The sequence below is a fragment of the Paroedura picta genome, chromosome 8 (assembly GCF_049243985.1).
Source record: "Paroedura picta isolate Pp20150507F chromosome 8, Ppicta_v3.0, whole genome shotgun sequence".
Taxonomy (NCBI): Eukaryota; Metazoa; Chordata; class Lepidosauria; order Squamata; family Gekkonidae; genus Paroedura; species Paroedura picta.
In genome coordinates, this window is record NC_135376.1 from 61938420 (window position 1) to 61953105 (window position 14686).

Genomic DNA, 14686 nt, shown 5'->3' on the forward strand with positions numbered 1-14686 from the left:
AAATTTGCTGTAGAAATTGTTCCGGAGTACTTCAGAATACCAAGGGCCTTGATTAAAGCAAATTGTGTCTACAATACACAGTGCTGCAGAAAGAGAATCTAGTCCAACAAGAGTTGTACATGATTAGAAAATGTCAAACATCACAACAACAACAACAAATTAACAAAATGAAATGTCTCAAAAATATTACTTAGGAGTTCCAAAGTCTTCCCAGAAACCAGTTACTAGCAATGAAAGCAAAAGAGAAAAGCAAGAGCTGTTTTTTTGCATCCCGCTTTTTACTACCCGAATAAGCCTCAAAGTGGCTTATAAATACCTTTCCCTTCATCTCCCCACAACAGACACCCTGTGAAGTAGGTGAAGCAGAGAGAGTTGAGAGAAACTGTGACTAGGCCAAGGAGATTGTGAGGGAGCTTGGTCTGTTTAGCCTGGCTAGAAGACAACTAAGAAGTGAGATAACAGCCATCTTCAAGTACTTGAAGGACAATCAAGAGGATGGAGCAGAGTTATTTTCTGTTGCCCTAGCAGGTTGGACCAGAACCAATGGGATTAAATGAATTCAAAAGAAATTTCGGCTTAACATCTGGAAGAAGTTCCTAACAGAGCAGTTTCTCAGTGGAACAGGCTTTCTCGGGAAGTGGTGGGTTCACTTTTAGAAGTTTTTAAGCAGAGGCTAGATAGGCATCACACAGAAATGCTGATTCTGTGAACTTAGGCAGATTGTAAGTGGGTGGGCAGAAGGGGTTGTATCTGAGCTTGGCTCTTGTGGCCCTTTTTCGCAAGCCCAGTGAAAAGCTGATTGCCACTTTGGGGTCAGAAGGGGAATTTCCTCCAGACCAAACTGACCAGGGATTCTGGCTTTGGAGGGGAGGCATCATCTGGGCATGGAATTGGGGTCACTGTGGGTGGGCAGGTAGTTGTGAATTTCCTCCATTCTGCATGGTGTTGGACTAGTTGACCTTGCAGGTCCCTTCCAACTCTTATGGTTCTATGATCTAATAACAGGAGTCCAATCCAGCTAAGGTTTCCCATAAACCCTGCATATTCAGTGGCCTAGTTCAGGTGCTGAGCCCAATTATGAGCAAATGAAGGGAGTAAGCCAACAACACAGATTAATTTTTTTGACAATTAGTCCTCATACCATCTATAACAAGCCTTGATTATTGACTGGCCATCTCCACAAATGTCCATATCAGGAAAAATATGCATTGAAAGAACTAACAGATTCAGGAGAAAGAAATTCTACAGTCTTCCTTGATATCATTTTTGCCCCATAATTCTATGTAGTTTGCTTGTTCTTTAGAAAAACCTGAACAAGAAAATTTCTTAAAAAGAAAATGTTTGTAAGCATACTTGTAGCACAGCACCAGATTGAACAGAGAATCCAAAATAATTGGATAGAATGCAAATGCTCTGTCCCTCTTGCTGTATATGCCCCATCAGATGTTAAAATATAGGACCAGCTCCTCAGTTTCAGAAGTTACAGATTTTTAAAGTTTCCATTATCATAAAACCTTCTATAGAGTTCCTATTACTAAAAAGTTTTCCAGGCAACTGCATGGCCAGTGGCTGCCTGCCCCAAACTTCAGTTAAGTGAGCTGACTGCCCTGATGCTCCACACCAAAAAGAGTTCTTCCTTTCTGACAGGAGTTTTTATTACATCTCTTTCTCCACTCACTAACCAAGTCAAACTAGGTCAAAGAAGCACTTCCCAGACATTATTCCTGGAGGCTGTTTAAAGTCCTCCAAGCCTCCTTTCCCTGCTTGGAGGGAAGAGCTTGACCCACTCATTGTCTCTGGTCAGACCTATAAGCATTTGTATGAAGGTGAGCTGAGGTACATTTGGAAAGCAATTGACTGACCTCTCCTCCCTGCCTGGTCTCAGCCCACAGGGGAAATAACCTGTTAAACACTCAATTCAAAACCTCTACAGAAAAAATGCCTTTCTCCACAGGGTGCTGTATAAAAACAAAGCTCAACATTAACAGTAAGTTTTATATCAGAGGAAAGGAATAATGCCAGTCTTTCCACGTTAGCAATTTTCCTGCATACAATATGTGGACAGGTTAGGTCATCCACATATTTATAGACACATGTATCAAGATCATTCATTTTAAGCAGGTGAAAGCCATATTCAACAGACGCTAAATGTAGCTTGCCTTTATCAGGATGGGAAATTGCTCATTGCACCTACCAGAAAAGAATCAAGAGCAGCTTCATTATCTTTTGCTAGGACCCACAGGCATTTCAATAAAACCTCATGATCAGCCCTATGAAAGAATGCTAAAATATCTAATAAAATCAGCATGGATAGTTGACCTCTGCCCACTGCCAGAAGGCTAGCATTAAACAAAGATCGGAAAGAATTCAATATCCATAATGCAATTACAATGGAATGAACCTACAGCTGTGCCATCTTCCCTGACAGCCCTCCAGCCACAGCATGATTACAGCTCACCAAGCAGGGAAACAAGTTGTCCAAGAATGAGGGAGACTTTGCAGTGCTGAAAGACCATGGGTTGATTAGGATGCCATGATGCAAAGTTACATGTACATTCATGGGACCCGGGACCTGGGATTGAGATTGGGGATTAGTACCATCAGTATCCCCTCTCCACCTGCTTGTAGTAGGAGGGGGAGGTTGATTAGCCTATCTTGCCAGGTTAGCTTGCTAACCGATAATGTTATATTGTAATTGTTGTTGAGGGATTTTAATGGATTTTATTGGGGGTTTTAAAATGTTGTAACCCGCCACGAGCCGTAAGGGAGTGGCGGACAATAAATCAAAAGATAATAATAATAATAATAATAATAATAATAATAATAATAATATTTTTAAAAATGCCAAATTATTTCCAGGTCCATTTCTTTTTTGCTTTCCAGGTTCAGAAATAATTTCTGGTTCAGTTGCAATCACTTCGTAGATACCCCAAAGTTTACCAAGGGACATGCGGCTTCACTGAAAAAAATGTATATATATAAGCTCTTCCAGTCCAACCCACATTGTCTCATTGGTACCTTAAAGACTAACATTTTGTTAGTCTTTAAGGTGTCACTAGACTCCTATTTTGTGTAGCCGCTACAAACAACTACTCATATGGAACTGCCACTGGATATCGACTCACTTATCCATATATTGTAACACTAATGGCCAAAGTGGTTTCTCCTCTCACACTGTTTTCATGTCACTGGATGGATAGGGATGTAGCCTCCCGGGAATTCAAGCAAAATAATTACTTTAGATATTACAGCATCAGCATGTGTATGTGCATGTGTAAACACACATGTGTGCAAAGTGAAATCAAATCACAGCAACCTCATAGGGTTTTCAAGGCAAGAGACTAAAAGAGGTGATGTTCCGTTTCCTTCCTCTGCAAAGTGTTCCTTGGTGGTCTTCCATCCAAGAACTGATCCTGCTTAGCTTCCGAGATCTGATGAGATTGGGCTATGCTATACCACATCACTGACACATTCTCAGATTTCATACTGTTATTTTCCACCCTCACTCCCACTTGACAGAAACCCTAAAGCACAGGGTTATCTTCATACTGATTGGTGAGTGCTAACTCCCAACCCATGATCACGTATATAGTTGTTTATTATCACCACCAAAGGTCCCTTTCGCAGCAGCCACTGACAGAGCTTATGTCCTAGAAAGTCTGTGTTATGCTTTACACCAGGGGTAGTCAACCTGTGGTCCTCCAGATGTCCATGGATTACAATTCCCATGAGCCCCTGCCAGCATTTGCTGGCAGGGGCTCATGGGACTAGTAGTCCATGAACATCTGGAGGACCATAGGTTGACTACCCCTGCTTTACACAGTAAAGGGGGCACTTTGGCAAAGACCTACTAAATCCACTCAAGTCTCAAGTTTAGAACGCTAATAAACTGCTTCCAGCTACCATGAGTAGATGCCAGTTTTCTTCCAGTCCCACATTTCTAGCCACAACCCACATCCATGCTACCCAGTAGCAATGTGCAATGACTTAGTGTTGCTTTACTATACTATTAGCAGCATTTGTAGTCTATACATGTGCTTTTGTAAAAAAAAAAAAATCATACTGCCTTTCAACACGAAGATTGCTGTAGAACAGAAATTTGAAGGAAAAGCCAGTAAATTTGAAGCAAGGGATATGCTAATACTATTTTCATATAAGAAGATTAAGCCCATTTTGATTTGTCTTCTTGTCTCGGGAGTTGTTTATTTCAGTCTATTTTTTTTAGTGTTGTAATGGGATAAAAATCTATTTTGCAAGTTGGCATGTGAGTTGTTCCAAATTAATGCAAACCCATTATTTACATTTTGAGATGCTTGTCTTTGCTGTAGCAAGGCATATGGGAAAATGTTAACAATTTCACTGATGTTGACTAACAAATCAAAACTTTCGGGAGTTTTTTATACCCTGACTAATGGAGATAGATGCCTAACACCGCCCTCCCACTGTTTTGTGTCTCACAGACACAGCATCTGTCTTTTTTGCCATTGGAAAAACAAGATTCATTAATAACGTTGCTTTCAAATGATGTATAGCAGAACATACTTCCTAGAAGACAATCGTTCTAGAAAGCAGTATTAGACTACACAACAAACTAACAAATTCAAAAAATGTTTAATGGCTTTCTCCTTGTACTATTACATGTTAAACAAAACATTGCACAGATATATCTGGGCACAAAGAAAAGCAAAACGAGTACCTGAATTGTTTTGTTTTCTCTTACAAGAGTTTCCTTTATCTATAACAATGGCCAGAATCTGGTACACTTTTGGCTTTCCAGAAATTTCCTTTACTTCTTTTGTTAAGACCCTGTTAGCCTCTGATTGACCAGGGAAAATATTTAAGATTTAAGAATCTGCTATTATACTCCTATTCCATGTTATCCAGTACCAAAGTGCTTTAAGTACTAATCCTCAGTATTTGCTTTTTAAATTGCTCTGTAGACACAAAACTAGCCATCCAGGTTTTCAAAAGTTGATCAGACACAAAATGGTATTCGCAGCTTCCAAACTCGAAAAACCCTGCGAGACTTACCGAGGCCATGCGTTCCCCTCCAGCAGCAGTGGTTAATGATGAAGTAAATTTGTGATACGAAGGACTTCCTTTCCTGGTTCCAGGCTACCAGGGGCTTTGCTTTTAAATCCAGCTGGCTGTGTGTGATGCAGAACATGGGCTTCCTTTCCTGAGAAGGCATCTTGTCTCTGCGAGAGTTCTGAATGTTTCCCCGTCTTGCCCTCGGTAGGCCGGCGGCCACTTGTTGCAATGGTAACAGGCAAAGCCAGGAGCTGCTGCCTTCTCAGGCTGCTGGCATGAACAATTAACTTCCCCTCCGCCTCCCCTCCCCTCATTAGCATTCCATTCAAGCGACACAAATGAAGCAATTCATTTCTTTCTTTTGTCCTTCGAAGCTCACTGGATTAATGAGGGTTATCTATGAAGATAAGGCTTGGGCCTGCAGATTCATTTAGCCTGATTGGTTTGAATTGGGATAGGGTAAAAGCTGGAAAGGCCCAGAACTGCCCTGAATAGGCATTAAACAAACAAGGGTACCACAAAAAAACAGTGGGATGTATTATAGACATTTAGGAACAATATTTTAGAAATGAAAAGGCAGAAATCCTGCACCTTTATTCACCCTTACCAGGCCAAATGACTTCTGGACACATGGAACAGGCATTAAACAAATGAGAGTATCACAAAAACAGTGGGATACATTACAGACACTTGAGAACACTATTTTAGAAATGAAAAAGTGGAACCATAACCTCTTTATTAACCCCTTCCAGGCCAAAATGCCCCTGGAGCCCCCGGGAATGGGCATTAAGGAAACAAGAATACCACACACACAAAACAGCAGGGGTAGCGAATGCTGGCAGGGGCTTCTGGGAATTGTAGTCCATGGACATCTGGAGGGCCGCAGTTTGACTACCCCTGCATTAGAGGCACTCAAGAACAATATTTAGAATAATAGAATCATAGAGTACGAAGGTACCTCCAGGGTCATCTAGTCCAACATCCTGCACAATGCAGGAATTCACAACTACAAGGGAAAAAAAGGAAAAATGAAAAAGAAGAACTCTCACCCCTTTATTAGCCCATTTAGGACCAAAATGCCTCTGGAACATGCCATAACAGGTATTAAACAAGCAAGAATACCACAAAAAATAGGGGGATGCATTAAAGACACACAAGGAAAATATTTTCAAAATGAAAAAAATTGAGCTCCCACAGCTTTATTAATCCTTTCCACGCCAAAGTCCCACTGGAACACCCTGGAACAGGCATTAAGCAAATAATAGTACCTCAAATAGCAGTTGGATATATTTAAGGCATGTCAAAATAATATTTTGGAAATCCAAATGCAAAAATATTGTGCAGGTAACCTGTTCGGGGTTGAAATACCTCCAGAACACCCCAGAACAGGCTGGAATGAGCATTAAACAAATCATGTTATCTTAAAAAGTAGTGGGATGCATTCAAGGCATTCCAGAATAATATTTTGGAAATCAAAACACAGAAATATTGGGCACAGTTTAACCCTTTTCAGGCCAAAATGCCTCCAGAACAGAGGGAAGGGGAGGAAATATTCCACAGTTAAGTGGCTGCATTCCATACTGAACAGAGGTTTCAAGAGAGGTGCTGGATAGTTGTTGCTCATGAGTTCAGGAGTGGACAGAACACATCCTGGGCCAACTAGAGGTGTCAGATTTGCAGTTGTTGTCTCCAAGGCCAAGTTGTTGCCTATTAAAAGTGGAACACCAGTTCACCCCAAAGTCTCACTGTCTACTTTCCTGTAAAGTTAACTCCACTTGACATTCTGGGTCATTAATGCCTTTGATTTTGTAGGACACTCCTGATATGCCCATAAAAGAAATATGCTGAGCCAACATTCCAATTAACATGACTCTGAGATTCGTTGTTCCAGGCAGTTTGCTTTAAAAAAGAAAAGAAAAGAAAACCCTCCATCCTCAGGAGGTGGTTATGAGGGCAGGCGCTAGAGGCAGAGATAGCGCTACTTCTGGAGGCGGAGATAGTGCTACTTCACCTCCACAACGTTCCTTAGCATGTGTTTGCTGGTTGCTCTCCTCTCGCTTATGCTACATGATTATAGCGCTTTAAAATGGAGGATGTAGCTGCCGGTTTACTGCTGGGATGCTAGATGTTGACGACGTCATGTAAAACGCCAAAAATATGGTGTCAGCAATTTATTGACTGGGTGTGGAATGGCCCTCAGATCCCACCTGGAGGCTGGCATCCCTAAACTTCAATGGGGTACAATGCTACAGAGTCACCCTCCAAAGCAGCCATTTTTGCCTTGGGAGCTGATCTTTATAGTGTGGATATGAGCTGTAATTTCAGGAGGTTGATATGAGCTGTAACACCTGGAGGCTGGCTACCCTTGGGTTGGAAATATTCCTTGAGGTTTAAAAGTGGGGCTTCAAAACAGCATAATGCCCTGTAATCACCCAACCCCTGGCCTATTTTCGGGTCAAGAAAACATTGCAGAGAGGAGGTAAGGTTGCCAGATAGGTGTAGGTTCATGTTCTGGAATTTAGATGTGCTTGAACCTGACTAGGGACAGTTGTGCACAGAGAGACTTCCTCTTAGAGTTGCCACCTTCCAAGTGAGGCACTAAACCCACACCAAATCATGAGCTAGCAGCCATTGCGTTAGAGAAAACAATGGGCTTTACTACTAGTTTAATAATAACAGACAGACAACCTTCCTTTGCCCGCCACAGGCTTCCTGTGACATAGATGATTCTAAGACAGCTTTAAGAGAACTATGAGTGGCTTTGGTCACCCTGTGGACTATAGGGGGAACAGGTGAAGGCAAAGACAAAGACAGCTGGCCACCGCCTGCAGCCAGTCATTAAACAGGAGTGCCACAAAAACCTGTGGGATGTGTTATAGACACACACCTTGCAGAGGCATTCTGGCCCAGAACAGATTGTTAAATGTGACAGTTACACTTCTTTGTTTCTAAAATATTGTCCTCAGGTCTATAATGCATCCTACTGTTGTTGTTTTGTTTGTTTTTTTGCAGTACTCTTGTTTGTTTCAAACCCGTTCCAGCTGTTTCAGCTTTTATCCTGTCCTCTTTGAATCTGTGTCTCTAAATGCTGGGCCCTCTTTGCCCACATATCAATTTTGGCACCTGCATTTTTCAGTCTTCTGATGGCAGGAGATCTCACATTCAGCTGGCAAGAATATCTCTCTGGCTGAAACACATGAATCTTTCATTCCTTCAGCTCCAATACTTAAGCTGGTGGTATGCTTTGTTTCTGTGTGATTTGCAGAGCAAAGGCAAGGATTGATGAAGCACTAGAATGCTTGTTTCATACTTTATGTAACTTGCTTTTGACCTGGCAGCTTGGAGATAAGGCATAGGGATAAGGTACAAACTATCTGTCCGGATCTTTTGTGCAAACTCAGTGAAATAATCAGAAACTTCCCAAGAAGCTATCTGTGCCTCAATGTATGCCAGTAGAGTTTCCTGCTTTGTGCTGCTGGCTTGTCCACAATGCACATGGAAGCACAGCAGATGGCAGGAAACAGAGTGGGATCTGGCAGTTCAAGAGAAAGTTCCTGGTATCTTAGGGATGGAGACTGAGAGGAATTTGATACACCATGGGTGGCACCTGCAAAATTTAGCTGGATATCTATATATCACTTCCACATGTGGGGCAAAATTGCATGATATTAAATTCAGCCATTTCTTTGCTCCACACTCTGCCACGGCGTTTTGCGTTTCCCCCCTCTCACTGGTGGTGAAAAGGCACTAGCGAGAGCAACGCACTCCTTTAGTCACTGCTCCTCAGCCTGTCAATCAACCGAGGCAACCAATCAGAGGTTTGGGTGCCTCCAAAGTTATCCCAAGCATGATTTTTAAAAATTGAAAGCTATGCATGGCAACAAATATGCATTGCCATGCAAGACAAAGCACACACACACAAGAAATACAGTAGGGCGAGGGAAACGGATTCATCCCCGTGTAGTAGTTCAACTGCCATCTTTAATTAAGTAAATGCCGCCACCACCTCACTGCCCAAGTTGTCAAACCCCCATCCCTTCCACTCCTCACCCCCAACGCACCCCACCCGCTGGTCTGTGTGCCTGCCACTTAGCCTTTCCCACTTGCCTTGGCCTATGCCTCCACAAACACTTCTGAAGCATGGGCTCCGCTACTACCATCTCCCCCCTGCATATGCACACAAACTCGTACATGCTTACCCATGAGGCCTCACTGCTGCTACTGCCACCACCCCACATGCACACATACTTCCTAGCAAGGCCTTGCCACCCCTGCGCGCACACTCACACTTTGTGGGGAAGTGTGTGTGCATGCATGGGAGGGGGCGGCAGCAGCAGCAGCAGCAAGGTCTCATGGGGAAGCGTGTGTGCATGTGCATGAGCAGGGGAGAGGCAGCAGCAGTGCCACATGCTTCAGAAGTGTTCAGGGAGGAAGAGGCCAAGGCAAGTGGGGAAGGCGAGTGGCAGGGTCACGGACCAGCAGAGTGGGGTGGGTTGGGAGTGAGAAGAAGAGCAGAAGGAACAGGGGTTTGACAGCTTGGACAGTGAGATGGCCATGGTAGTGGCAGTTACTTAAAGATGGCTGCTGAACAGGAAATTGTGAGAAAGCAGAGAGGACAGGACAGCGCCCAACAGACTAAAAAGTCTTTTCCCCTCCATGTGTTCCTATTCTTGGCTGCTGGCTGCTTGCTCCCCCCTGGGGCATGTGATAGAGGGTGGTAAATCCACTTTCCAGGATTTACCACATCAAGCTTTAAAAATGGCAGCATCGGCAAACAGCCTCCCAGTGTTGTTGACGTCATTTGGAGGGGGCTCAATAAGCTGTCAACACGAGGTGGCTGTGACACAAAAGATTCCTTGTGCTGAAATTGTTGCAGATTTGGGGTTTGGGTTGCCACCCTCTAGGTGGGGCCTGGCAGTCTCTTTGAGTTAGCAACCGTATTCAAAATGGACCTTAGTGGAACCAGACAGGGGCAATTGAACTGGTCTGGCAAGATACGAGCAAAGGCTAACAAAAACGTGAATTTGCTAGTTTCTCAGAACCAAGCAACTGTTACCTGCCAAATTCATTCTGCTTCAGTTTCACGAGACCAATAAAATACAGGCTGGTTAGCAACTCTGTCTGTGCCCAAAGACATGTGAAGAAAAGAAATGAAACAGCAAGACTTCTAAAATTATGGGTAACAAATCATTTGGTTTTTTATTATCATTTTACTAGGATGTGTTACTTAGGCTGTCATTGGTATATAGAACACAGTTTAATCTCATTGTCACTGTGTTATTCTGACCACATTGTTTACTTTAAAAAATCTTCTTGGGAAAGTGGTAACAATTAAATTGGGATATTTCATTTTGTTCCATTTTTTGTGCCACTTTATTTAGTTGTGTCTGCAGGACTTCTAGTTTTTGAATAATCAAAACAATCTGTCATTGTGTCATGTGAATGCAAAAATGGATACATGGCATTAAATGGCAAACTCAGCTTTTAAATGGAAGTTTCTAACCCTTAATCTCAGAAATCAAGCAAAATTTCTAGAATTAGTGTTACCAAATCCTTCCAGCCTCTGGCAAGGATTTCAGGGGGGGGGGTCTAGAACCTCAGTGAGCCACAACGCTGTAGAATCCACCTTACAAATAACCAATGTCTTCAGGAAAACTGATTACTATAGTCTAGACATGAGCTATAATTCCAGGGGATCCTCCAGTCCCACCTGGAGACTGGAATCCTTCTCTATAATAAAGGAGATGTACCCTCCTACTTGGTCAGGAAAAACAGAATTCATTACATAAATAAACAGCCTGCTTAATAGTCACTACTGATACAGCTTGCAGAATTCAGGTTACTATTTACAATTTTTAAAAGATCAGATACAGTATATGCACAGCTCTGTATTTCCCTGTGTTCTCTCATATGCTCTAAGGCTAAGCAACAGCCAAATTCTATTAAAGGGCAGAAAGCCACCTGTAGCCTACCTTGCCAAATGGAAACCACTCTGCAGAATGCATGTGTTTGTTTACATCAGAAAAGCCACTTCCGTCTCCCACGTGTCCACTGTCTAGACATGGATTTGACTAAACTGATCCATGTGTTTATCACTACCCCAGCATTAATAGCGTGTGGTAATTATTTTCCTGTTAGGCACACATGAGAATCAAATGTTTTCAGTATGAAGCCACAACGTCTTTTAAAGGGAAAAAAAGAGGTTAAAATATAATAAGCTATATTGACACCTGAAAGATTTATTGTGTTGTAAGTCCAAATCTTCACTTCAGATCTTCCAAACCATGAGTGACGTACTAACACCTATAGGTATAACATCTATTCACACACACCCTATACCTGGTGCTTCTCCCCCACATAAAAAACTGAACCTAGGTTTTTCTTACCTATAAATGACACACTGTTGACAAATTTCAGTGGCATATTGCCATAAGCATGTAGCCCTATGCTGTTGTGGTAAATATCACACCTGACCCCTCCAAAATATAGTCTCTTAGATGAGTGCCCCGCAGGGCCTTGCACTCTATGGGTTCCAACTTCTTGGTCATTCCTGGCCCCAAGGAAGCTCACCTGCCCTCAAACAGGGACAAGGGCTTTTCAGTCCTGGCCCTTACCTGGTGGAATGAGCTCTCGGAAGAGCTATGGGCCCTGCTGGAGCTGTTGGTTTTCCGTAGGACCTGTAAGATGGAGCTCTTCCACCAGGTCTCTGGTTGAGGACAGTGCAGGAACATATGGTGCCCCCCCCCTTTAGGACATGCCATCTGTCAGGATATGTGTGGGAGGTTTTATTGATATAGCCGGCTGCTGCCCCAGGAGCAGATCTACCAGTATAGGGAGTATTTTTGCCACCATGTGATGCTTTGTAATACTTTTATTGAGATTTTAATGGGATTTTATTGTTGTGGGTTTTTATGTTGTTGCCTGCCAGGAGCCAGGTCACCAGGAGTGGTGGGATATAAATTTAAATATAAACAAATAGGTGCATTTTTAAACAACACAATGCAGAAAATGTGTGATCCAAAGAAACAAACATTGTTCAGTTATACCTTTTGTTTAATGTTCACAGCTGTATTTCCCCATACTTTGGCAAAGCTGAATCCTGCATTATGAATTTTTCTTTTAAGCCTTTGGGATTGTGCTCTTTAATCAGGAGAGTCATGATTGAACAGGCCATACTCTCAAAGCTAGTCACAATGAGCTCTGTGATTGCATCTGTTGTTATAAGTCACCAGCAGTCCTGCTCATGAGTCCCTGTTCACAGTCTGTCAGGGCTAGTTGCCTTGTGCTGCCAACACAGGGCCACCCATTTTCCAGTCCTTCCTATTTGGCTGGTTTTAAGCACAATAATTGTGCAGTTGATAGGTTGTGGTAAGAATACAGATATTGCTCATGTTGTGGGGGAAACAGCAGTCAAATTGCTCATGTTGTGGGTTTCCAGTGGTCATATTACCATATACACTTTTTCACCAGAAAAAAATGCAGTATTCTTTCCAGTGAACGCATTTACTATGCCCAGGAGTATTATGAAGAATCTGGGGCTACTGCGAGATACAGAAAGCATTTAAATCTTGCCAGTGTTTGATATACATAATGTTGGATAGTGTAAAGTGACCAGAAATCTGGGGCCACGCAGTGTCACCCCCGCAGTGGTGGAGGCAGTGGCAGGCGGGCCATCCCCCTCCCCCCTTCCCCCCAAAGGCGGAACATCTGGCCACCTTAGGATAGTGGCTCATATATTCTGTGTATTCAGGGCTGGTTTATCCATGTAGCACAGGTAGTACATGCTACAGGCCCCATGCTTCCCAGGTGTCTCCCCCTCATGGCTCAGGGCTTTTCCCTCTTTAAGGACACTTGAAGTGACACCCCTTTTCACTGTGGGGGCCTCTCTGTCCCCAGTCTGGCTCCTGCCACAATTGTACTCTGCTAAAGGGAAAGGGAAAGGTATCTCCTGTGCAAGCACTGGGTCATGTCTGACCCTCTAGTGTTTTCATGGCAGACTCAATAGGGGGTGGTTTGCCAGTGCCTTCCCCAGTCATTACCGTTTACCCCCCAGCAAACTGCATACTCATTTTACTGACCTCGGAAGGATGGAAGGCTGAGTCAACCTTGAGCCTGCTGCTGGGATTGAACTCCCTGCCTCATGGGCAGAGCTTTCAGACTGCATGTCTGCTGCCTTACCACTCTGTGCCACAAGAGGCTCTTTCTGTACTCTGCTAGGGCCCCACAAATCCTTAAACTGGCTGTGATACTGCAAAACCATAAACCACTCTTGTGCAGGTGGAGCCTCACAGAATTAGTTAAGAAGAGTTTGATAAAATCCAAAAGATTATGAGTAGAACCAGGAGACAGAATTTTATAGATCATAGATGTAGTATTTTGGGTCAGGTAGTAAAGGCTCAGGGATTCTAGCCCAAAATTATGAAGGCCTGTCTACTCACAGCAAATAACAACAAAGTACAAGTTGTTTTCAAATAAATGGTTTTTCCCCTCAGAGCTAGCACAGTTCCTCAGGCAGTAGTGTTGGGTATTCAAAATGACAGGAAGGAGTTATGTTTGCTCTTGCACCCATAAATCCTCGCTGCAATCCAGCTTCCTTTGTTCTACCATCACATAGTTGAAGCATAGTTGGCAGTCAAGCTGGCACATGCCTTTCATGCATGTGGATGCTACCACTTTTTCATCTTGCTTACATTCTAAAGACATTGAAGATGAATACGAAATACACACCAGATACAAAAGTATTTTGAACAATAATAATGCAATATCCCAATAGATTTCAGCATAACTGCTCTTTTTTTAGCAGTACCCAGTTACATACACGTTGTACTAATTGTATTCTTTTGATAAAGGGAAATGATAACTTTGATTTACTGCTGATAAAATAAATACTTTTCTACCTTCTGCCTTTGTTTTCTTGATGTTGAGTTTTCTTGATGTTGAGTCAACATCAAGAAAACAAAGATCATGGCATCCGGCCCTCTCAATTCCTGGCAAATAGAAGGGGAAGAAATGGAGATAGTGACAGATTTTATTTTCCTGGGCTCCAAGATCACTGCAGATGGGGACTGCAGCAAAGAAATTAAAAGACGCTTGCTCCTGGGGAGGAAAGCTATGGCAAATCTAGACAGCATCCTAAAAAGCAGAGACATCACCCTGCCAACAAAAGTGCGTTTAGTCAAGGCTATGGTCTTCCCAGTTGCAATGTATGGCTGCGAAAGTTGGACCATAATGAAGGCCGAGCGTCAAAGAATTGAGGCTTTTGAACTCTGGTGCTGGAGAAGACTCTTGCGAGTCCCTTGGACTGCAAGGCGAACAAACCGGTCAGTCCTAGAGGAGATCAGCCCTGACTGCTCTTTAGAAGGCCAGATCCTGAAGATGAAACTCAAATATTTTGGCCACCTCATGAGAAGGAAGGACTCCCTGGAGAAGAGCCTAATGCTGGGAGCGATCGAGGGCAAAAGAAGAAGGGGACGACAGAGAATGAGGTGGCTGGATGGAGTCACTGAAGCAGTAGGTGCAAACTTAAATGGACTCCGGGGAATGGTTGAGGACAGGAAGGCCTGGAGGATCATTGTCCATGGGGTCGCGATGGGTCGGACACGACTTCGCACATAACAACAACCTTCTGCCAGTTTTCACTATGTTGTCTACAGGT

The 14686-nt window shown here is 43.1% G+C and overlaps 1 protein-coding gene across 5 annotated transcripts in view; it reads right to left on the bottom strand.

Moving 5' to 3' along the window:
* Positions 1-5296, bottom strand: part of C8H10orf90 (chromosome 8 C10orf90 homolog) — a 124030-nt gene extending 118734 nt beyond the window's left edge. For all 5 annotated transcript variants that reach the window (XM_077350083.1, XM_077350089.1, XM_077350081.1 and 2 more), the window contains exon 1: positions 5032-5296. In XM_077350083.1, the coding sequence (XP_077206198.1) occupies positions 5032-5191 (160 nt within the window). In that variant the 5' untranslated portion in view covers positions 5192-5296. The remainder of the gene's footprint in view (positions 1-5031) is intronic.
* Positions 5297-14686: the final 9390 nt, after the last annotated feature.